General features: G+C 51.1%; 1 protein-coding gene across 2 annotated transcripts; it reads left to right on the forward strand.

Annotated features, from left to right (window-relative positions):
• Window positions 1–337: 337 nt before the first annotated feature.
• On the forward strand, window positions 338–20,055 carry PHLDB3 (pleckstrin homology like domain family B member 3). 2 transcript variants are annotated; one of them, XM_019756602.3, is made up of 16 exons: window positions 338–496; window positions 993–1,360; window positions 2,219–2,401; window positions 2,627–2,764; window positions 4,960–5,088; window positions 5,277–5,438; window positions 6,422–6,532; window positions 6,683–6,766; window positions 7,378–7,488; window positions 13,522–13,621; window positions 13,756–13,846; window positions 13,932–14,019; window positions 14,672–14,728; window positions 17,651–17,876; window positions 18,614–18,699; window positions 19,683–20,055. In XM_019756602.3, the coding sequence occupies exons 2-16, from the start codon at window positions 1,130–1,132 to the stop codon at window positions 19,815–19,817; spliced, it is 1,932 nt and encodes a 643-aa protein (XP_019612161.3). In that variant the 5' UTR covers window positions 338–496; window positions 993–1,129; the 3' UTR covers window positions 19,818–20,055. The 2 variants fall into 2 exon arrangements, with proteins under 2 accessions (XP_019612161.3, XP_074170326.2); XM_074314225.2 differs by lacking the exons at window positions 17,651–17,876; window positions 18,614–18,699; window positions 19,683–20,055 and adding an exon at window positions 16,831–17,644.
• Window positions 20,056–22,710: the final 2,655 nt, after the last annotated feature.

Below are 22,710 nucleotides of genomic sequence, written 5' to 3' on the forward strand. Positions count from 1 at the left end.
TGGGAAAGTGGGGAGGAGGGGACACACTTCCCCTCGTTTCTGGGCGGGTCTCTGACTCAGCTCAGGGCACCCCCTCCCCTTGCCCAGCTCCCCAAACCGGTCTAATGAGCCTAAAGGGCTCATTAGAGGGGAGAGGCCCCTATCTCCATTCCCCTCTTCCTTTCAGATTCCCAGGGCCTGGACATTAGGGAGGCACTTATATATAGGTGACCAAGACACCTGACCCTTCAAGGGACAGGAATGGGGCCAGAGTGGGTAGTTGCGATGCTGGGTTTTCCGAGGGTGGGGCCGGGATGGCCAGATGCCGCGGGCGGGGCAAGTTGGTCGCTCCCTCCTCCCCTGGGAGCTGTTGGACCTGTTGTGCCCCCCCTCTACTTCCGGGCTGCTGGGGAGGGGGAGAGAACAGCCTCTCTCCTCCCTTTTTCCAGCCACCTGTCTCGGAGGCAGAAACGACAGCGCCCTGAGCTCAGAGGGAAGCGAGCCACAGCCTGAGCGGGTGAGGGGGCCCGGGCTGCGCAGGTGGAGGGGGATGGAGACTTGGCTTCTTGGGTCCCGCGGGGAGGAGGAGGCTGGAGTTCAGGAATCTAGCTCCGGGGAGGAGCAGAGGACTCAGACTCCTGGTTTGTCCAGAGAGCGAGAGACTAGGAGCCCCGACTCTTCGGTCCCTGGGTGAGGGGGCATGGGCGCTGCTCCCTACATTGGGGTTGGAGCCAATTCTACGGGGCTCGGGAGAGCAGAGGGCGGGAGCCCGGACTCGTGAGACCCTGAGGGAGAAGGCGAAGAGGTGTTTCTAAGGTGGTCCACGGATTGTGGGGGGGATGATGGGAGGGTACAAGGCTCCACACTTGGATAGGAGGGAGAAGTCAGTAGGGGGCGTGCTAGGACCCCGAACTCAAATTTCGGTCCCGCCTCCGGGGGCGTGGCGCCCTACAAACTCCAAACTCCAGGCCACCCTGCCCCCGAATGTTCAGTGCCAGCCTTTGAACTCTTAGGGCCCGCCTCCTGGAGCTGTCCTCGCAGCTGAGCGTTCCGACGGAGCGCTCGGGCCTCCTGGGCCACGCCCCCACGCTGTCAGTCCACGCCTCAGGAACTCCAGGGCCCGCCCACCCTGCAGGAGCGCGTCGCCGACATGGGGACACCTAGCTGCCCCGACGAGGGGATCCCACCGCCGCCAGTCCCAGAGTGTGACGCGGAGGTTCAGCCCCAAGGGGCTGCCCAGCCCCGGGAGCACACCGAAGACCGCGGGCAGAAGGCGCCCGAGGCCCCGGCAGAGCTTCCGAGCGGCGGAGGAGCTGAGCAGCAGGCGGAAGAAGAGGAAGAAGTGGGAGAAGGCAGCAGCACCGAGAGCAGCCGCGACACGGTGAGGAACCTGGAGGGCGGGAGCCACGGGGGGACCCAGAGCAGGTGACAGAGACATCGAGAGACAGGTATGGAGAGACCAGCTAGACAGAGACCCGGAGCAGGGAGAGAGCCTCAGAGATACGGAGACTCCTGAGAGACAGACACCCTGACACCGAGCCAGAAAGACTGACGGAGTGACAGACAGAGACTCAGAGAGACTCAGAGAGATATGGCTAGAGATACAAACAGAAACCCAGAAACGGCAGAGATGCTCAGAGAAACAGAAATTAAGACAGAGAAACCTTGAGAGAGGGAGCTACTCCGAGGGAGAAAGAGGAGTAGCAGTTCAGAGACAGAAGACAGATACTGAGTGGGAGAGACGAATCCCAGAGAAACGGAGGGAAACTCAGAGAGACCTGGGGAGAAAGAGGGAGACAGATCCAGGGCCTACAGGACATGATGCCCAGAGAATGGGACCTGGTTAGAGAAAAAGAAACAACTTTCTCGAGTTGGTTCAGTACCCCTTACGGGGTGTTGTGACGATCTAGTGAGTCCATATGTGTGAGGTGCTTGGCATACTGCATGCTTGGCAGAGCTCCTATCGGTGTTAACTATCACGGTTACTATCGTTTGGAATGATCTTCTCCTGAGTCCCTCCTCCTCTAAAGGCTGGGTTGTCACGGGACCTGCACCCTCCCTGAACTTGAATAAAAGAGCCTGGTGGTTGAGTTAGGCCACTCCCTGCACATGAATAAAAGCGTAGTGGTTGAGTTAGGCAGATGTAGATCCCTGAGGGGGTATGGGGAAGGAAAAAGATATATTTAGTGACTGCTGGGGGCTAGGCCTCTCCACTTGACCACGCCCTCTCCGATCTCAGGGGGAGGCCCCGCCTCCCGAACAGATCCCAGCCACGCCCCCCACACCCACGCAGTCTAGGGATGGGGTGAGAGGAGCGGCGCAGCGGCTTCGAGGGCAGCAGCTGGAGGCACTGACTCGGGTGGCCCTAATGGAGCAGCGAGTGAAGGAGCTACAGCGCCAGAGGAAGGAGCTGCGGATCGAGGTGAGACTGCAGACCTCTTGGGAAGTCTGGACCCAACTTACGGGGAACCCGCAAGGCCAGGCTCCCAGTCCTTTCTTCTTCTGGATCCAACTTTAGGCCTCCAGCCCCCTCCTCCCTCAGATGCAGGAATTCGGGCTCTCAGGCCCCTCCCTCAGACCCAGGCGTCTGAGCCCTCCTTCCCCAGAGCCCGGCCTCTGGGACCCAGCTCTTGCATTCTCTCGGCAGATGGAGGTGGAGGTGGCCCTGCTGAGGGGTGAACTGGCTGGGGAGCGAGTGGCCGCCCGGCGGGAGGAGGAACAACTTCGGGAGCTGCTGAAGCGGCAGGTGGACACAGAGCAGGGGGGCCGTGAGCAGCGGGAACAGGTCTGTTTGTCCTGACAGGTCTTCGTCAGTTTCCTTCCTTGTCTAAGGGATATTCCTGGTGGGGTTCCTGGGCCCCTGGAACCCTATTATCCCTATTCCCCAAATGGGGATGCTTGGGCTGGGATGGGGGCAGTGATGGGCAGATGCCTCTCCTTATTTTCCTCCTTCCTTCCTGACTGTGATTTTGGGGCTTGCCTCACTGGGGCCTCTTCCTTTGATCCCTCTCTGCTCTTTTAATGTTATTGTAAAAAATGTCAACAAAAATAGAAGAGTCCGTTGGCTGCTATGTGGTGTGCTCCCTAGCTTCGGCAGTGATTAATCAATTCCTGTTTCATATCCCCCAATTTGCTTCCCTATCCCTTGTTTTAAAAGCCCATCCCAGATATATTGCTTTTAAATACTTTGGTTTTTATCTCATAGATAACTACTCCTTTTTTAAAACGTTATCACACCTTAAGAATTAATAAGTTCTTATTAATATTGTCTTATTTCCAATTTTCATGTTTCCAAGATTGTCTCAAAAATGCCAGTTAACAGTTGGCTAACAGGTCCCAAAGGCCAGTATATTTTCATTGGTTGAAATGCCTTGTGTGTGTTCTTTCACTTCTAATAGTCCCCGCCTACTGTTGTTTTCCCATACTATTTGTTGGAGAAACGAAGTCTTCTGTCCCATGGTCAGGATGTGGTCTTGTTCCTCTTCCTGCAAGCAGGTGGTGGGTTAGATGTACAGGCCGGATCAGACTCAGATGTGCTTAGTGCGTCCTGTGTGCCACGCTAGGGGGGCGTTGTGTCTGGTTGTCCAGACCCCAATGAGAACCTCTGATCCCTTCATGATAGTCGTTTACCTAAAGGCTTTAATATCCATTGGTGATCAGTGCTTGGAGCAGTTAACGTTATTGGTTAGAAAATGATACCTTTGTAATGCTGTTCGTTTTTCTCTTTGCCCTTATTGTGTATGTTGGAATTTCCTCAGACTGGGTCCTGGGTCCTCATTTACCCTCAAGAGCCTATATTACTCTCAGCCCAGATTTCTCTCCTGTAATCTAGACCTCTGTGTCCTGCTTCATAGGACACTGGTTCCTCCCCCAGGACCCAGGAGTCCAGGCCCCCAGCCCCTCCTCCCTGAGACCCAGGAGTCCAGGCCCCCAGCCCCTCCTCCCTCAGACCCAGATGTAAAGGCCCTCAGCCCTCTCCTCCCTCAGACCCAGGAATCTGGGCCCTTCTCATTTACCATAACCAAAGCTGACCTCAGCAATTCCCTTTTCTACATTGGCCCAATCTCACCCTCCCTTTGGTCACCAGGCCAGAACCCTGGCTCTTGCTCTGTACACATCCCTTTTTCTCACGCCCTTGCTTATCAGTCAACATGTCTTGTCCTTTCTGCTCCCTGATCCTGTCTGTGGTCCATCTCCTTTGCATCCCCACGGCCCAGGCCCTAGTTTAGGTCTCATTCTTATTGCTTGGAGGGCTCATGAAGGAGCTGGTCTCAACCCCTTAAATCCATCTCCCAGAGGGAGATCCTACTCCCTCGTGTCAATCCTTCCATGGCTCCCTATTGCCGTAGGATAAGGGCTCCTCAGCCTGACTGACCAAACCCGACACAAGCTGTGCCTGCCTTTCCACTGCCATTTCTCGCTGTGCTCCCCATCTCTTCCCTCCACTACCTCTTCTTCCTCCCTGACCAGAGTTTGCCCCCTAAACTTCCTGTACTTAATAACTTCAGGCTGCATTTGTAACATGCTGTTTTTCCCTCTGCCCAAAATGCCCTCAAGTCCCCTCTCTCTCCCTAGGTCTAAATGCACTCTGATTTTTGAGACTCACATTAAAATCCTGACATCCAGGAAATGTCTCTGGGTTTCTATAGTCTCTGTTTCACTGCCCTGATTGTCCCAGGCTATAACTGGCTGTGTCCCCACCTGGAGCCTAGGGCGCAGGTCTGACCCTCTCTGAGTCCCCAGCGTCAATCACCCAGCATGGATATGTTTTGCATTCATTCATTTCTTGAACAACTGTTTACAGAACACCTACTCTGGGCAGGCCAGTACAAGACTGAACAAGATACACGGGGTCCCTGTTCTTCTGGAGCCAACACCCCAGGCAGGGAGGAGTCTGAGGTGCAGCCAGCCTGGCTCTTGCTGGCCTCTGTGTCCGTCCCTATGCTCAGGCGGAAGCTAAGAGCCTGGCTGTTCTTTCAGGAGCAGAGGCGGCTGAGCCAGGAGCGGGATCGCGTGGAGCGTCTTCGCCAGAGACTCCAGGAGGCCCAGGGACAGCTCAACTCACAGCCAGAGGACCAGCATGAGCGGCTTCTGCAGGGGGTGCAAGAGGTGAGGGCCCTGCGGACACTCTCCCCCCTGAGGACCCTAGTCCAGACTTTTAGTCCCCTAACTGCCTAGGACTCAAGTCTAGGTCCTCAGCACCTCTTCTCTCGTTGACTAGGGGTCCTGGGCCCAGTTCCTTACTCCCCTGAGCCCTAGGGGTCCAGGCCTGAAGCCCTTTTGCATTTCCACTGTAGATGAAGGAACAGCTGGATGTGGCCCAGCGTTCCTATGAGGACCTGGAGTTCCAGCAACTGGAGCGAGAGAGCCGGCGGGAGGAGGAGGATCGGGACAGCCGAGGGGCTCGGGCGCTGGACGCCAAGGTCCAAGAGCTTCAGGCCAGTGTGGCACAGCACAGGGTGAGTCGGACCCGGCTGCATGCCTCCCTGGCATCGCCCTCTGTCTTTTCCACTCCATGTCTGGCTCTCTCTCTGTCCTTATTTCCTATCTGTGTCATGTTCTTCAGAATAGTATCAATAGCTGACGATTATTGAGCATTTACTATGTGCCAGGCACAGCCCTAAACATTTCATGGGTGTTTAGTCATTGAATCCTTTCAACAATCCTAGGAGGCAAGTCTTATTATTTTTTTCCATTTTGTAAATGAAGAAAGTGAAGGTCAAGGAGCTCATGTGATCTTTTCCAAGGTCACTTAGTTTGTAAAAGATAGAGCTGGGATTTGAACCAACTCGGTCTTCGCCAGTACACTCTATGCCTCTCAAACTCTTGTCCAAAAAGATACTCCCATCAGTCCTTTGTGGGAGCTTCACATTCAAGGGACCGGCAAAGGCTGCTGGAAAGAGCGACATGTTTGTTTGTATGTAACACAAAGTTTTCCAAAGTTTTGGATTGGAAAGTTCTGATGTGAGTTTTCTTTCTCCACCTCTATTTCTGGATCTTTTTCCTGTCACTCTCTCTTTTCCTTTCCTCTGTCTCACACAGCTTCTGTCCATCTCTGCTCTTTTTCTGCCTTGTCCCCTTTCTCTGCATCTCTGTCTCTTGGGAGTTTGTCTAGGTCCTTCTTTCCTGTATCTGTTCTGGTTTGTCTTTCTGTCTGTCCCTTTCTCTGTTCTCGGTGACTTTCTCTGGGTCTCTTGTCTCCCTTGGTCTCTGTCTACATATCGAACCCTCCATCCCCTTCAACCCACCCCAGGCTTCTTCTGGACCCCCAGAAGGGAAGCAGGTACCAGGAAGCTTAATTCTGGGTCCTCCAAACCCCTCCCCAGGCACCCAGGTCCCAGGATCTCTGTTATGGGGTGGAGCAAACACCAAGCTGGTTCTGTGGGAGCCAGCTGGGGCTCCTGGGGCAGCTGAGTAACCAGGACACTGGGTTGCCCTGCAGCGCCGGATCCAGGTCTTGGAAGAACAGCTTAAGTCGCTGGGGGAACAGATGGCAGCTGAGAGCCGGGGGCTGAGCCGGAAGAAGGAGGAGGCCCTTCAGGCCCTGACGCAGGTAAGTTCCCGTGTCCTACTGTCTTCCTTTCCCTGGGGCATCCCATTGCCTCCCCACTGCCCAGATGTCTCCTGGAATCAGGGAAAGCTGCCATGATGGCCCACTCCACCGCTGAGGTATGACACTCCGTGATGTCTTACCTCCCCCTAGGAACGTAGCCGACTGCTCGAGCTTAATTGCCTTGAGGGAAGCTCTGATGGAGACTTCTCTGAGCCCAACCAGGCCCTCACTAAGGTATGGGGAGTTCATGCACCTGTCAGCCCCTCCTCTCTCCGACCAGCAGTCCCAGCCCCCAGCCCCTCCTCCCTCAGACCCAGGAGTCCTGGCCCCCAGCCCTTCCTCCCTCAGACCCAGGAGCCCAGGCCCCCAGCCCTTCCTCCTTCAGACCCAGGAGTCTAGGCCCCCAGCCCCTCTTCCCTCAGACCCAGGAGTCCCAGCCCCCAGCCCCTCCTCCCTCAGACCCAGGAGTCCTGGCCCCCAGCCCCTCCTCCCTCAGACCCAGGAGTCCCGGCCCCCAGCCCCTCCTCCCTCAGACCCAGGAGTCCTGGCCCCAGACCACTTTTCACTTGGGATCCAGGTTTCTCAGCCTCTAATCCCTTTAACCCTTGGGACCCAGGAGTTCAGTCCCCTAGCTCCACCTCTTCTGAGAACCAGCAGTCTGTCCACAGTCTTCGCTCGTGTTGGGAGACTGAACACCAAGACCACATTCTAGGTCTCTCTCTGGAGCCTTTGTTTTTCCATCTGAGAAATGGGCTAGCCCTAGAGACCTGGGCCAGGGCATCAAGGACCTGGTGGGTCCTGTGCGATCCCTCCAGCTCCCATGAACCTTCACTCGTCTCCCGCAGCTCCTGTTCACCCAGAAGACAGACCGCCAGTTGCTGGTGCTCCAGGACCCCACCGCCCACACTGCCGCCTCCACCTCGTCCTGCCTCTTCTCGGTTCACAGCTCCCTGCAGGTGCCTCCCCCACTGTCTCACTGATCACTGTGTTTCCAGAACTTCCACTGTGGCTTTCCCTGCCATGGGGGGTGTGGGGGTGAGGGAATGTTGATCAAGGGGTATTTTTATTTTTAGCAGGCTCCAGCTTTATTATTTTTTTCCTTTCATCTGCCTGATACCCTACCGCTCCCCTTGAGAAATGGGATCGTGTGCACCCAGGAGTAAATTTTAAAAGCGGCCAAACAGGGCATATTGATCAGAAGGCCTCCTCTCCCCACCTCACTGGTCCACAGCCACCTCCCCAGAAACAGCACAACTTCTTGTTTCTTGGGTACCCTTCCTTCCAGATCTTAAAACCGGGGGGTCCCAAATGATTCATGGGTTAAAAGATCTCATTGAATGGGTTGCTACTAATTTTTTTAATGAAATAGAGTAGACAGTGGCACAGTACTGTGCATGAAGCACTCTGCCATTGTCTACTCTATTTCATATTAGATGAAAAAAGTTTTGTTTCAGTCGTGTGGATATGGGGTAGTGCTTAGAAATTGGTAGCTCTTGTTAGGTCATGGAAACGCTTTTTGCAAAAATGTGCATCTTAGCTCTGAGTTGGCTTTTATTTTCTAACAATCTATCATGGAGATTATTTTCTACTGATACATTTGGAGCTGCCTCATTGTCAAGAACTCTGTAATAATAACAATATAAACAACAACAGTAATATTAATGACAACTAATATTTACTGAGTCTTTATAGTGTGCCAGGCACTGTTTTTGTTTTTGTTTTTTTAACAGGACTTTATTGGGGAAGTGTGTATTTTTCCAGGATTTTTTCCAAGTTGTTGTCCTTTCAGTCTTAGTTGTGGAGGGCGCAGCTCAGCTCCAGGTCCAGTTGCTGTTGCTAGTTGTAGGGGGCGCAGCCCACCATCCTCCCTGTGGGAGTCGAACCAGCAAAATTGTGGTTGAGAGGACGCGCTCCAACCAACTGAGCCATCCGAGAGCTCAGCGGCAGCTCAGCTCAAGGTGCTGTGTTCAATCATTAGTTGCAGGGGGTGCTGCCCACCATCCCTTGTGGGAAATCGAACCTGGCAACCTTGTGGTTGAGAGCCCACTGCCCATGTGGGAATCGAACCGGCAGCCTTTGGCGTTAGGAGCACGGAGCTCCAACCGCCTGGGCCACCGGGCCGGGCTCAGGCACTGTTTTAAATGCTGTGCTTAATTCACTCATTTAGTCTTGCAACAACTCTATGAAGTAGATTCTTATCTCCATTTTATAGGTGAAGAGACTGAGACAGAGGAAAAGTTATTTAACTAGCTTGTATGTGGTGGAGCTGGGATTTGAACCCCTCTCTCTTCAGAGCCTACGCTCTCAACCACTCTGGGCTTCTTTGTGGACACAGGTCTGCATGGGGGCCTTGAGCCAGCCCACCCTCTCAGAGTGGTGATTAGAGTTTTTTGCAGTTTAGGCAATGCTGTTATGAAGATCCATGTGTGTGCATGTTTATGCCTTTGTACACACAATAATAACATTAATTAATATTAATTAATATCATGTTGTCTAATATATATATCACATAATATGTAATATAATATGCAATGTATTTTAGTCTTTCTTATTAATATTAATAATAATAATCATCATTTTTGAGGGCTTCATGTAGGCCAGTGTCTGCGTGAAGCTTTTTATCACTGTGAACCATATGGAATTGCTATTACTTGGAAGTGAGAAAGAGTCAAATATTGGCAACTTGACATGGTTCAGCCTAATATATAATATATATATAATTCATGAAATTTTATATACATTCATGTATACATGTTCATGAAATTATATATTGTATAATTTATGAATATATAATGAAAATACAGCATTTCATTTTTTTGCTCAGAAGAACACCCCAAAATAGGTCTTATTATGATCTGGGTAAAGGGTGAGCAGATCTTCTGTCTGGGAAATTAACTTTCTAGCTTGTTCCCCTGGAAGCCTGATAAAGGTGCACTGTCAGCTGGGTTGCCAGGCAACCCGGCCTTCAGTAAATATGACTCTTATAAGTAAGTTGCATATCTATAAATATTTGTTAGGAAGCCGGGTCCATTCCTATGGAGTTGTTACCTGAGTTATTGGCTCCTGTGGACACGGAGCTTCTAAGGCCAGGTGGACCCTGTACCCACCGATGTGGATCTCACATCCACCTTGCACCTGGTGTCACCTGGGGGCTGGGCCAGGCACTCTTCTGTGTGCTTTGCACGAGGTCACTCATTTAATCCTTGCATCATCCACGGCAGGGTGGTGACCGTTGCCCACTTTCAGAAGGGAAGTCTAGCCTGAGAAGAGAAAATGACCTGCCAAAGTCACACACCCAGTAAGTGGCAGAACTAGGTTTGAATGAAGTCTGCCTGTTTCCACGGCCTGTGCCTTTCAGGAGATGAGGGTTTCTAGGAATCCTTCAGAATCCACATGGGCACTGTGGTTAGCACTGGTTCAGAGGGAGCGACGGGGGACTGCAGGGCACAGGAGAGTCAGTCCGGGGAGTATTTATTTACTCAGCCAGATAAACATATACAAGTGGATAAATGAATGCATGAATCAACAAATTGCTCCTCCTTACCTCGTCTCTCTCCCTCCAAGTCCTATTAAGTCCTCAAATGCCACTCCTTTCCAGGATCATGTGATGCCTGAGTACTGACTCTGCTTGGGTTCAGATCCTTGTCCTGCCACTTCCCAGCTGGTTGGACTTGGACGTGTCTCTGTGCCTCAGTTTACTTAGCTGCAAAATGGGAATAATAACAGTACCCACTGGTTAATAGTTAAGGTGCTTAACGTGGCACCTGGCACATAGTAGGTGCTCAGTGAATGTGGGCTGCTGGTACTCTGATTATAATTACAATTATTAGTATTATCAGAATTATCCTTTTTCCATCTACTCCCACCCACATCTCTGCTTTCTGTGACCCTATACCAGCTTCCTCTCTGTTGCCCCGTCTTATTTTTTGTCTTCCAACAATCTGTTCCCCACACAACAGCCAGAGTGATGTTGATCCCTCGTACTTCAGTCGTCCCCACCAAAAGCCTTCAGTGGTCCTGGGCCTCCCCCCATGACACCAGCCCCTGCACGGTCTGGGCCCTGCCCACTTCTCAGCACTCCCCCCATATTCACTCTGCTCAGCTACAGGAGCACGGACCGACCAACACCCCACACTTGTTCCTTCCTCAGGGCTTTTGCACTTGCCAGTCCTTCTTCCTGGAGCATTCTTTACCTCGATCTTCCCTGGCCAGCTCTTACCCTTGGGCCTTAGGGTCAGTGTCCAGAAGGCTAACCCTGGTCTTCCAGTTGGAAGGTGATCTTCTTTTATATCACCCTATTCTCTTCGCTCCCAGCAATTTCTGGTAACATTTATTTGTATGATGGCGTATTCAGTTCCTGCAATGTAAGCACCATGCAGACCATGCTTGAGTCCATCTTGCCCACTTATTTCCTCAGTGCCAAGTATCTAAGGTCTCTCAGTAGGAAGTGCTGGGAATATCGGCTGAAGGAAGGAAAGAACAGGAACTCAGGACTTGGTTTCCTCCCTGTGAGGGGCAGTAAATCTTTCCTGATTCCCAGTATGGTCAGAAGCTTAAATGGGTCTGCAGAGTGCCAGGTACACTGTTAGGCACGTGATGAGCTCTTAATAAATATTGGTTATTATTTTTTAAAACTTACATTAAAAATCACAAGTATCGAAAATAACATCAAACATGTGCACAACTTACTGATTACATGGGAACACTCTAGTAACTGCCACCTGTGTTAGGAGATAGAACGGGCAGCCACTCCAGAAGCCCACCACCTGCCCCCCTCAGTGACCACCCGATCTGCCCCAGCTCCCGAGAATAACCCCTAGCCTGTCAGTTAAGTATCTATCCATAAACACTACAGTTTAGTTGTGTGTGTGGCTATATGTTTTAAGTCTCCGTTAGTCTAAAGACTTCCCCTCCATTTCTTTTTTTTGTCCCCCTTGCAATTTATTTGGCGAAGAAAGCAGATGGTGGTTCTGTAGTTTCCCAGGCAGGGTTTGCTGATTGCATCATAGGGGTCATTGTCATCTTGCTTGGCCTCTTTATTTCCTGTAATGCTGGATGTGGGGGCCTGAGCATGTGCAGGTTTGACATTTTGCATGTCTTCCTGGGGCACTGTCTGTGTCTCTTTTAGTGGCATCAGTGCCTAGATCTGTAGATGCATTAGAGGTCGCAAGTGGTAGAATTCCAATCTGTCATTCCTTCTTCATTTACTGTTTGAAATATTTCTATAAAGAGGGACTTGCCTTCATTTACTATTTTGTTACCCAGGGGTATAGTTTTTGTAAGAAATGCAGGGAAAATGCTTGTTGGTTTCACTTTGTTTATCTGCCTTCAAAATCAAGTTGGTTCTATTGCATCCTCCCAAGGTAACCAAGTCGATTTTTCCTGTACTGTTATTATTAACTCATGGACTAAATATATTTGATGAGTTATATGGCAGTGAGAATCCTTATTGGTGCTCAAATTATGCAACATTGTAAAAATTATTTTGCATGATCCATGCAGAGCTGTTGCTGTTTGTCTTTTAAAAATGACTTCAGTTTTATTTCTCTATTACTTTCAAATAAGTTTATTTTTATTTTTGGCAAATTTTTATTTTGAAATAATTTAAGACTTACAGAAAAAATGTAGAAATAGTAGAAAGAATTCCTGTATAGCTGTCAATCAGATTCTATATTAACATTTTACCTCATTTGACTTTTGCTTTATTCTTTCTCTCTCTGTCTCTGTACACACACACACAATTTATTATTCTTTTCTGAAGCATAATTCCCCTTTACTCCTAAACACTTCTACATTTATTACCTAAGGTCAAGGCCATTCTCTTACATAACCACAGTACAGTGATCAAATTCAGGAAACTAACATTGAGACGATACTGTTAAAATCCACAGATCTTCTTTATATTTTGTCAGTTGTTCCACTAATGTTTTTTCTAGCAAAAACAAAAACAGAAAATTGCTGGTTCAGGAACACAGGTTGCATTTAATTGTCATGTTTATTTTTTAAAAAGCTAACGTTCCCCTCATTCAAAGTTCAAAGGGCATGAGAGGATGTTCATAGAAAAGACTCTTCCACCATTATTTCCACCCATTCAGTTCATCTGCTGGGAGTGGCCGGGGTGACCAATTTCTTGTGTCTTTCTGGACATACTCTGTATTTAAACATTCTGTCATGTATATACTCTCCCTTCTTTTTATGCATAGATATATCATCTTCACACTGCTCTGTGTTTGCTTTTATCTTAGAGATCATTTTCTCTCTGGTTATAGAGCACATCCTCCCTCTTCTACTGTATATGCTGTAGAACTTTCCACGGTGTGGATGATCTCTGGTTTATTTACTCTGCTCCCTTCTGATGGGCACTTAGATGGTCTCCAGGCTTCTGCAAGGAATAACCTTGAACTCAGGTCATTTTGCACAGGTAGGAGTGTATTTATAGGATACAGTCCTACAGGTGGAATCAGGGCTCAAAAGTTTCTGCATTTGTCATTAAACAAAAAAAGCCAAATTGGCCTCTATGAAAGTTGTTCTAATAGAACCACCCCCCAGTTTTATGAAAGAGTGTCTGGGTTTCCCACATCCCTACCATACACTGTGCTTAAAAAAAAAAAAAAGTTTGTAATTTATATACCATCCAGTTCACCCATTTAAAGTGTGCAATTCAGTGGCTTTTAGTTATTCATAGAGTTGTGCAACCATCACCACAATTTTAGAGCATATTCATTACCCCCCCAAAAGAAAACCCACCCTGTTTCCTTTAGCCATCACCCCTCAATTCTCCCTCTTCCCCCAGCCCCTGGCAATTGCCAATCTATTCCCATGTCCAGATTTGCTGGTTCTGAACATTACACGGTGAGGTCCTCTATGACTGGCTGCTCTCACTCAGCATCGTATTGATAGTAACTTTTTGATTTGCACCAATTAGATGGTGGTTTTACTTGACAGTTCTCTGACTTTCGGTTGAGATTGAATATCTTGTGTGTTTTCAGGGCTCCATCGGCCTCCAGAGGACTGGAAGCCTGTCCCGGAAAAGGGGAGAGAGATTGAGCCAGAGGGGATCTCCCCGACCTCTGTCCCTCCATTGTACTGGTGAGGACCCTCCCATCCCCCATCTCCCCCTTCGCCACCCTTTCTGTGGCACAGCATGGAGACCTGTGGGGGAAAAGTGGAGGGGCTTGAACAAGGGAGAGTCCCGCCCCCTTGCCTCACCCCTTCTCTCCCAGGACCCCTGGAGGCCTCTGCCCTGCCACCAGCAGCTGGAGACTCTGGGAGACACCCTCTCTATCAGCTGCTGAACTGTGGCTCTGGGAATAGGTGAGACATCAGGGAGAAGGTGGGAAGATGGGGGGAGGAGGCCAGGCTACTGTAACCCACCCTGGTCTCTGTTCCCTCCTCCTAGCTGTGGAGTCCTCCACCCAGATATCGCACGCATGGAGCGGCTCCTGCAGCAAGCCATGGCGGAGCGGGAGAGGCTTCTCAAGGCCAGGGTGAGACCCCAGACCCTCCTCCTTAGGGTCAGAAGATCTAGCCCCCTCCTCCCTCAGACCCAGGAGTCCAGGCCTCCAGCCCCTCCTCCCTCAGACCCAGGAGCCCAGGCCCCCAGCCCCTCCTCCCTCAGACCCAGGAGCCCAGGCCCCCAGCCCCTCCTCCCTCAGACCCAGGAGCCCAGGCCCCCAGCCCCTCCTCCCTCAGACCCAGGAGTCCAGGCCCCCAGCCCCTCCTCCCTCAGACCCAGGAGCCCAGGCCCCCAGCCCCTCCTCCCTCAGACCCAGGAGTCCAGGCCCCCAGCCCCTCCTCCCTCAGACCCAGGAGCCCAGGCCCCCAGCCCCTCCTCCCTCAGACCCAGGAGTCCAGGCCCCCAGCCCCTCCTCCCTCAGACCCAGGAGCCCAGGCCCCCAGCCCCTCCTCCCTCAGACCCAGGAGCCCAGGCCCCCAGCCCCTCCTCCCTCAGACCCAGGAGCCCAGGCCCCCAGCCCCTCCTCCCTCAGACCCAGGAGCCCAGGCCCCCAGCCCCTCCTCCCTCAGACCCAGGAGTCCAGGCCCCCACCCCTCCTCCCTCAGACCTAGGAACCCAGTACAGTTTTCCCCCACATCTTATTCATTGCTATCCTCACTGACTCCTTCATCCTGAACCCACAGGAAGGGACGAGAAGGAGCATAGAAGGTTCCTCAGGCCCCACTGTTCCTGCCATCATGGTCAGTTCTGCCCCTGCCCTCACCCCACCTCTCTCCTGCTCTGTTTTGCTCCCTGGCCTCTGCCCTTCTTGTCTCATCCTTTCCTCTCCTCCAGTGTCACAGAAAAGCGTCCTGAGCTTGCCAAGGGAAGGGGAACTAAAAAGACTTAGTTTCCATTCCCACTGTGATTGTGTATACCCACATCATGTCCCCTGGCAACAAGCCACATATCTCTGTGCCTCAGTTTCCTCTTCTGTAAGTGGTGACAATGTCAGCAGTTACCGCAAAATGAGAGCAACTACATCCTGGGGATTTTAAAAATCATTTAAAAATTTGTTTTATTTTTGTTTCTTTTAAAAAGTCTTTTTAGCATAGAAATATTCAAGCATATGCAACAGTAGAGAATAGATTAATAACCCCCCTCCCCGAAGTACCCACCACACAGCTTCAGTGATTATCAATATTGAATCTTGTTATTGTCAGCTTTGTTTTACTGATCCTACACCTACTTGTGACGCTGAAGTGGAATATTTTAAAGCAAATTCCAGATATTGTATCATTTCATCCATACCTCACTATGATGTATCTCTGATAGATAAGTATTTTTTAACATAAAAATCCCACTGTCACACCTTATCAGACTATTAATAATTCTGTAACATCTTAATACATGATGCATATTCACATTCCCCTAATATCTCTCTATAGTAGGTTATTTGAATCTGGATCCAAACAAAGTGCTCACAATGTATTTGGTTAAAATGTCTCTTAAATTTTGGAGATGAAGAGTCCTTCCTCTTCACTTTTTCTTTCTTTTTTTATGCAATTTTTTTCCTGAAAAAAAATCAAGTCATTTATCCTGTAGAGTTCCTCACCTTCTGGACTTAGCTTCTTATCTAAATGTTATTTTTACCCCCGCTAATAACATGAATTATTATTTAAAAAAAGACACACTTTTATTATAAAGAACACGACAGTGTGGAGAAAGTGAAGGTCACCCTTGAGCCCTTTTCCCCATCACACCTCCGGAGGTGCAGGTGTTTTTGTTGTTAAGAAGCCTTCGAATCTTTTTATACTTTTCGACATACACTGATCAAACCATAGTTTGTACATTTATTTTTCCTGGAAATGAGCACACCATTCCCAACCTACTTTTTGTTTTCCCAACCACTTGTCCTTTCTGTATTCATTTCAACCTATATTTACAAGGTGCCTACAATGGGTCCTGGGTTACAGCAGTGACCAAAACGACAATCCCTACCCTCCCTGCCCTCGGGGGAGCTGGCATTTAGCAGGGCAGAGAGGCAAAAAGCAGCATCAATAAGTAAAATAAGGTGCATGTCAGGTGCTGATAAGAGCCAGGGAGTAAACTAAAGCAGGATGGGTGGTTTGGGTTGTCAGGCATAAGCTCTAGCTCATTAAAAATGAAGCACTCCTGCTTTGTAGCATCATCATTTATTAAACGGTGCCTGTCATGTGCAGTGTCCCTCCCAGCTTAGACCCCAAGCTGCCTTCTTGTGCACACAAGCAAATGTGTCTCTGGGTTTGCACCAGAAATAGAATCGCTGGGTTGGAGGCCAGGTTGGAGAGCCTGACAGCAGTGAGCTCATCTTTGAAATAGCCCCGTGAGGAGGGTACTGTGATAACCCCGAGGTTTAGCGCAGGAAAACAGGTTCCAAGAGGGGCAAGGGTTCCATGGGGGTGACAGGTGGGCAGGGGTGGAGTCGAGAATCCTGAGCCCACCCCTGCTCTCCTGGATCGGGGCCCAGCTCCACCATGGTCTACTGTACCTGGGTAACCTTGGTGAGTCACTTCCTCTAGAAGCCTCAGTTTCCTCATCTGTCAAATGGGGTGGTTTGGGAAAGGAAACGAGGTGCTCTCTGTAATCACTTGGCACAGTGCCTTCCTTACCCGTTGGTGATCAGTAGTGTTACAGTATGGATTTGGCGAGATGACCCATGATTCCAGGTCCCAGTGGGTGTCCTTTAAACTGTCCCTGCCCTCCTGTGCATTCCCCCTGCTCATCCTCATCCTCCCCACCCCTTTCTCCTTGCTCTTCTGTCTCCATCCAATGAATCACATCTCTGTTTCTCATCTCTTACTGCTCTGGCCTCGCTTCTCAGCCTCCATTCTCAAAGTGTGGTCCGTGGACCAACAGAAGTGGTGTGCTCGGGAGCTTGTTAGACCTGCAGCATGTCACCCACACCCCAAACCCCACCCAGAATGACTGAATCCCCAGGGGCTCCTCGTGTACTCTGAAATCTGAGGCGTGCTGCTCTGAGCCTCTGACCACGGGTCATACCATTCTTAGCAAGAATCATACGGTAAGAATAGGTACGGTCAGGCTGGGCCTCCTAACAGTACACACTTTCATGGCCTTAGCTCTTCTCCCCTTTATGGCCACCTGAGATGACCACTCTGCCTGGTGAGTCCTGGCTTCTGGCTTGATCAGCTCTGGCTGTGTGACTTGGACCTAGTGACTTAACCACTCTGAGCCTTGACTTCCATATCTGTAAAATGGTGATATGCCCGTAAGAGAGTTTGAGGGGCCAGAGGGATTATACCCACAATAGTGACTAACAGGTAATAGTCACTGATTTCATCACAACAATAATAATGGAGACGGTACTATTTGGTCCCTGTTTTACAGAAGCAGTATTTGAGGGTCCCACTTTGGGGACCCTTACCCAGGGGTCCCTCACTTCTCTGAGGTGAGGTCTAGGGTCAGGTAGCCCTGGGTTGGAGTCCCAGTTCTGCCACCTAGAAGCTCTGGGTGACCTCGGGTAGGTTACTTCCTCTCTCCGTACCTGTTTGCTCATGTGTTTAAAGGCTGTGGCAGGCCTTCCAATGTGAGCTGCTGTTACCTGCTCCCCTGGGGGCTCCAGGCTACAGGACACCCTCTGAACCCTAGGGAGTCAGCTTCCCCCTCCTCTCCCCTCCCAGGCCCCGCCCACACCCGTGCCCCCACCCCGCCCTCCTGGCCCTCGGGTCCTGGATCTCAGGCAGCACCTGGAACGCTGGGGCCACAACCCGGAAAACTGCCCGCACGTCCAGGTGTCCGGTGTCTGCTGCCGCGGGCCCCTAGTGAAGATGGGCGGCCGCATCAAGACCTGGAGGAAGCGGTGGTTCTGCTTTGACCGCCAGGCGCGCCGCCTGGCCTACTATGCGGGTAAGCCCAGCCTGGCTGCTGTGGGCACCCGGGGAGCCTGGAGGAGTACTGCAGAGGCCTTCCCTGCAAACACCTAGTTGTCCCCGCCCCTCTTTCTCTGTCTTAGGCCAGGGGTCTGGATCTCAGCCCCTTCCTCCCTCAGGACTCAGGAGTCTAGACCCTACTACCCCCCCCCCCCCCCCCCCCCCGCGTCCAGGAGTTTGGTCCCCTAGATCTTTCCTTCCCCCCCACAACCCAGCATTCTGGGCTCCCAAATCCTTCTTCCCCTAGGACCCAGGAGTCCAGATCCCTGTCCTGTTCCTTCTCTAGAAATCCAAAGTCTTAAACCCTCAGCCTGCCTCAGTAACGTGGATAACAGTTTTGTACAATTCCCCAGACACCTTTTTCCTATAATACCAGGAGTCAGAACCAGCATTCTCAGCGCCCTCTACCATCCCCAAGTCCAGGCCCCTCGTGCTTTTTCTCTAGGGGAATCAATGATTCTGACCTCTCCTTGAGTCCCTTCCCTTCTCAAAGACCAAGACATGTGGGAACCTGGGATTCCAACCCCAACCCCAGCCTTGTTGCATCAACACTACTCACCTCCCAACCGTATTACCTACTTTAGGGACCTTCAGACTCTCACCGTGTTCCTCACCCCAGCCGCAGTCTCAGGACTAGGGTCCAGTGCCCCCAGCCCTGCCCTGAGAGACTACACCTCTCACTGACTCTGTTTCTCCTTCACCTCCCTCCATCAGACAAAGAAGAGACCAAGCTCAAAGGCGTCATCTACTTCCAGGCTATTGAGGAAGTCTATTACGACCACCTACGCTGTGCCTTCAAGGTGAAGCCCCTGCTTGGTGCTGCCCTGTCATCCTGGTTGGAGCCCCCACAGTGAAGCTTTAGCTTCTCCCCAGGAAAGGCCACCCACAGCCCCTGTTGTCAGGCCACTCCATCCAGCACAGGGGACCAACAGGTCATTTAACTGCATGGACCAAAATATTAAGAGCTCAGTCTCTGGCTCTCAGCCACTGTTACTACTTTTGCAGCAAAAGATTTACAGCAAAAATTTGGCAAACTGATACCAAACTGGGAATAAACGAATGAAGAGGGCAGGATGAGGGCTGTGCCATCCTGGGAGCATCTAGAGGAGACGATGGTTCCAGCTTCCGCCTGTAGTCACCAAATGGGAGTGGGCCCCAAGCCACTTCATACTTAGCTTTCCCTAGAGGACTCGAATTGGAACTTTTCTATAACAGTGCAGTGCCAGACATTTAAATGTTGGCAACTGGTACAGTGTTTAGTAAGAGCTGTGGAGAGCAACCAGTAGGGACATCGGGAAAGTGACTTCCTTTCGCCAGCCTTAGTTTTCTCACCTGCAAAATTGGCACTCCAACCAATTTCCTGAGTTCAGAAGGTTAAAGACATAATGGGTGTAAGGGATTTACTGAATTTGGGCTTGGCAAGTAAGTACTCAGTAAATGTGCTGTAGACTCTAATGTTCTCCAGTTACAAACTGGGGAGAGCTACATTTTGCAAAGGGGAAATTGGAATGCTTAGATTTCTAATATAGGAGAAGGTAGGCTGGGGGAAGGGAACAGGGGTCCTCCTTTAAAATTCCTCTTGCTTCCCAAAGCCTAAGACCCTTGTGTTAATTCATTTAACCCTCATAACCCAATGAGGTAGGTAGCATAATTTAGGTAGACAGATGAGACATTCAGAGAGTGTAACTTGCCCAATGCCACACAGCCTGTATCAGAAGCAAGGCTGGGATTCGAACCCGTATGTTCCCGTAACCACGTTTACTCCACCACTTACTTATTCCAGAGCCCCAGTCCTCGCCTGACGTTCTGCGTCAAAACCTATGAACGCCTTTTCTACATGGTGGCACCGAGCCCGGAAGCCATGAGAATTTGGATGGTCGTCATCGTGACCGCGGCTGACGAAAACCACGCCTCCTGAGTGGCCCCACCCGTATGGCCCCACCCACTGCCGGAAAGCCTGGGCCCGCCCCTTTGGAACTTTGAAATTCTGCAGGAGCTGCGGCTCGGCTGGTCTGAGCCGCGTTCAGCGCTGCAGGTGCCTCCCTCTGACTGGAAGCCAGCCCCAGGCGCCCTACTCAGGAGGAAGATTGCGGGGGCGGGAAGGAACTATTTATTGGTGCTCCTGTGATACCGAATTAAACATGGAGGAAAAACTGGTTGCTGTGGTTGCCATCCCAGGAGGCCCGGGCCCCTTTGCTCTTAGGCAGGACATCCGAGTCATGGGTAACGCAGAGAGCCAAGCTTCCCCCAGCTGATTCTTCCCTTCTTAATGGAGGCCTTCGACTCTAAGGTCACAGCTGGGAGGGGTGGAGGGAGGCGTGTGTCCTTAACCTTTGGCAATTTTGTTTTTTCAGTTTGTGGGCCCACCTGCTTCCATCCTTTTTGATTTGACTGGGCTCTTGGCAATTTCTAGGAGTTCCTAGGCTCCTGCTTTCCAGGCCTTGGCACATGTTATTCCCTCTGTCCTGCCCTTAAGCAGCTAGCCCCTCATTCTTTAGTTGGGAAGCCCTTCCTGACTCCCGTGACTGAGTCAGGCACCCACCGTTGAGCTCCCATGTCCAATCCCTGCACACCCTGGGTCATCACTGGTGATGGATCTGCCCTTATAGACTGGAAGCTTCATGAGGGCAGAGCCAGGGCTGTCCTGGTCACTGCTGTCTCCAGCACCACAGGACACTTCATTCCATAAAAGTGGAAAATAAAAAAAAGGCTTCCCTTTCACCTCTCAGTTTTTGTACATACTGTTCCCTTTGCATAGGTACCTTTCCCTACTTCACCAACTCCTACTCATCATTTAGGTCTTAGGTGTTTCCTTCCCCAGGAAGCCTTCCCTGATTCTCCTGGCTCAGTCTGATGCTTTGTCTGGGCTTCCCATCCCATCCCGGGATTGACTGCTCATCACTGCTGATGAGTGTCTTGGAGATAGGAACTGGGGCTGTCTCTGTCACTACTGAGTCCTTGACTCGCAGCAAAGGGCCTAGTGCAAACTGGGTGTTGAGGGGAAGTCTGATGGTTCAATAAATTGAGGAGGAAAAGATGTTGAGGACGGGACAGTGGTGACAAAGGCAGACATAGAACTTTTCACCCAAGGTGTCCCCTCCTTCAAGAAGCTCTCCCTGCTCTGTAGGCTGGGTCAGGTGCCTATTTGGGGATTCTGCAGTGCCCTGGGTTCCCCTACTACCGCCCTGACTCTAGGCTGTCACTGTGGAGACATGTCTTTTCTTCTCGCCTCAAACCTCTGGAACGGGACACTCAGTTCCTCTGGTTTCCATCTCCTCAAGTCCTAGGTGTCCTGTCTGTCTTGTCCCAGGATTCCTTGAAGATCCAGATGTGCTGCTCCTGAGTCCTGGGATTGCAGACACTAATCCCCAGGCCCTCAGGGACCCCAGGTGTCCCCTGACCTCTACCTCCAGGTGTGAGACATCTGCCTTTTTGGATCAATTTCCCCAGCCCCTCTGCAAACTGAGCTCTTACTGGGGCCACCTTTGTGGCATGTGACCAGTGTAGTTGACAGGTCCCTGTGCTCAGAAGAGCCCTCTGGATGTAATGCTCTGTGTCACCATCTGGAAATTCTTAGTTTTGTATTTGAATTTGTGTTTTGTAAGTAAAGTCTGAAGGGACGTGGAACATGAGCTGGGGGTACCTTACGCAAGTTCCCACATCCCTGGGACAGGTTCTGTCTGCTTCCCCTCCCCAACCCGCCCTGTGACCACTACCAACCTCTAGCTGTGGCAGGCCCTGGGTGCCCACAGGAAGCTCAGGGTCAGGCACTTACTACCTCATGGTATCTCTGGGTAGGGCATGGCAGTGGACAGCTGGTGGAAGGGGAACCCAGAAACCAGGTTGCTTTAGTTGTGGGGCAAGGTCTCTAGACACCTGTGAGGGTCTGTGATCACCCCATGAGTATCCCTCTGCCCAAGGGAATGTGGCATTAAACACCATGTGGGGTTGAGAGAGATGGCGGAAGAAAACATGCAGTTCTATTTTAGTACTTTAACGGCACTCTTTCCTGCATTTTGAACTGGGTTCCCATAATTTTCATTTTGCACTGAGCCCTGCAAATTGTGTAGCTGGCACGGCTCCTGACCCCACCCCTTCTCTGACACATCCTAGACAGCATATCCCAGAAGGTGTGGATCTGAGATAGGCTGGGAACATCACGGGGCTAAGAGCCTGCCCTGGCCCAGGGGACAGGAAACCCACAGTGGATATGGCCCTAGGCTTGTCTGAGGCCCTGGAGTGACCTTTAGGGCTGGGGACCGCCTCTGCACTGACCCCTCTGCTCATCTCTCTGGGGAACTAGATTCTAAATCTATTTGCAGTGACCTGCAGAGAGGAGCTGGGAAGAGATACTGATCAGGTGTAAGCCTGATTCAAATGAGGCCCCACATTCAAACCTCCCTCTGCTGTTTGGTCTGAGGCCAGGTGGGGGTCAGCGCCCAGAATCCGGGCAGGCCTGAGCAAGAGGAGACTCCCCACCCTGGGTCCCATTCCCTCCCAAGACGCTAGTTCTTCTGGTCTAGCTAGTTGGGGTTCCTCCCTGAAACTCTCCCACGCGGCTGGGGCCTGCAGGGCCTCCAGCTTCTGAGCACACGGTAATAATAGTATTATTACCCGGCCACACTCCGTCCCTCAGGAAATAGGGGTTTTCAGACCCATTTGGCAAAGGAGGCAGCTGAAGTTCAGAGAGGGAGACACAGTTGTTTGAGGTCACACAGCAAGAGGATGGCAGAGGCGGGATTAAAATTCCAAACTTGATACTTTGCCCACTGCCTCATTGCACCATGAAAGTCACTCCTTCCTTTATTATA

This window comes from Rhinolophus sinicus, chromosome 8 (assembly GCF_057876585.1).
Source record: "Rhinolophus sinicus isolate RSI-liver-muscle chromosome 8, RSI-T2T, whole genome shotgun sequence".
NCBI lineage: Eukaryota > Metazoa > Chordata > Mammalia > Chiroptera > Rhinolophidae > Rhinolophus > Rhinolophus sinicus.

Bases quoted from the DNA above. Each gene is read 5' to 3' on its own strand.
- PHLDB3 (XM_019756602.3), top strand. From the start codon at position 1,130: ATGGGGACACCTAGCTGCCCCGACGAGGGGATCCCACCGCCGCCAGTC. The intron at 13,622-13,755 runs GTGAGGACCCTC...CTTCTCTCCCAG, and splicing joins TCTGTCCCTCCATTGTACTG to GACCCCTGGAGGCCTCTGCC. The intron at 13,847-13,931 runs GTGAGACATCAG...CCCTCCTCCTAG, and splicing joins AACTGTGGCTCTGGGAATAG to CTGTGGAGTCCTCCACCCAG.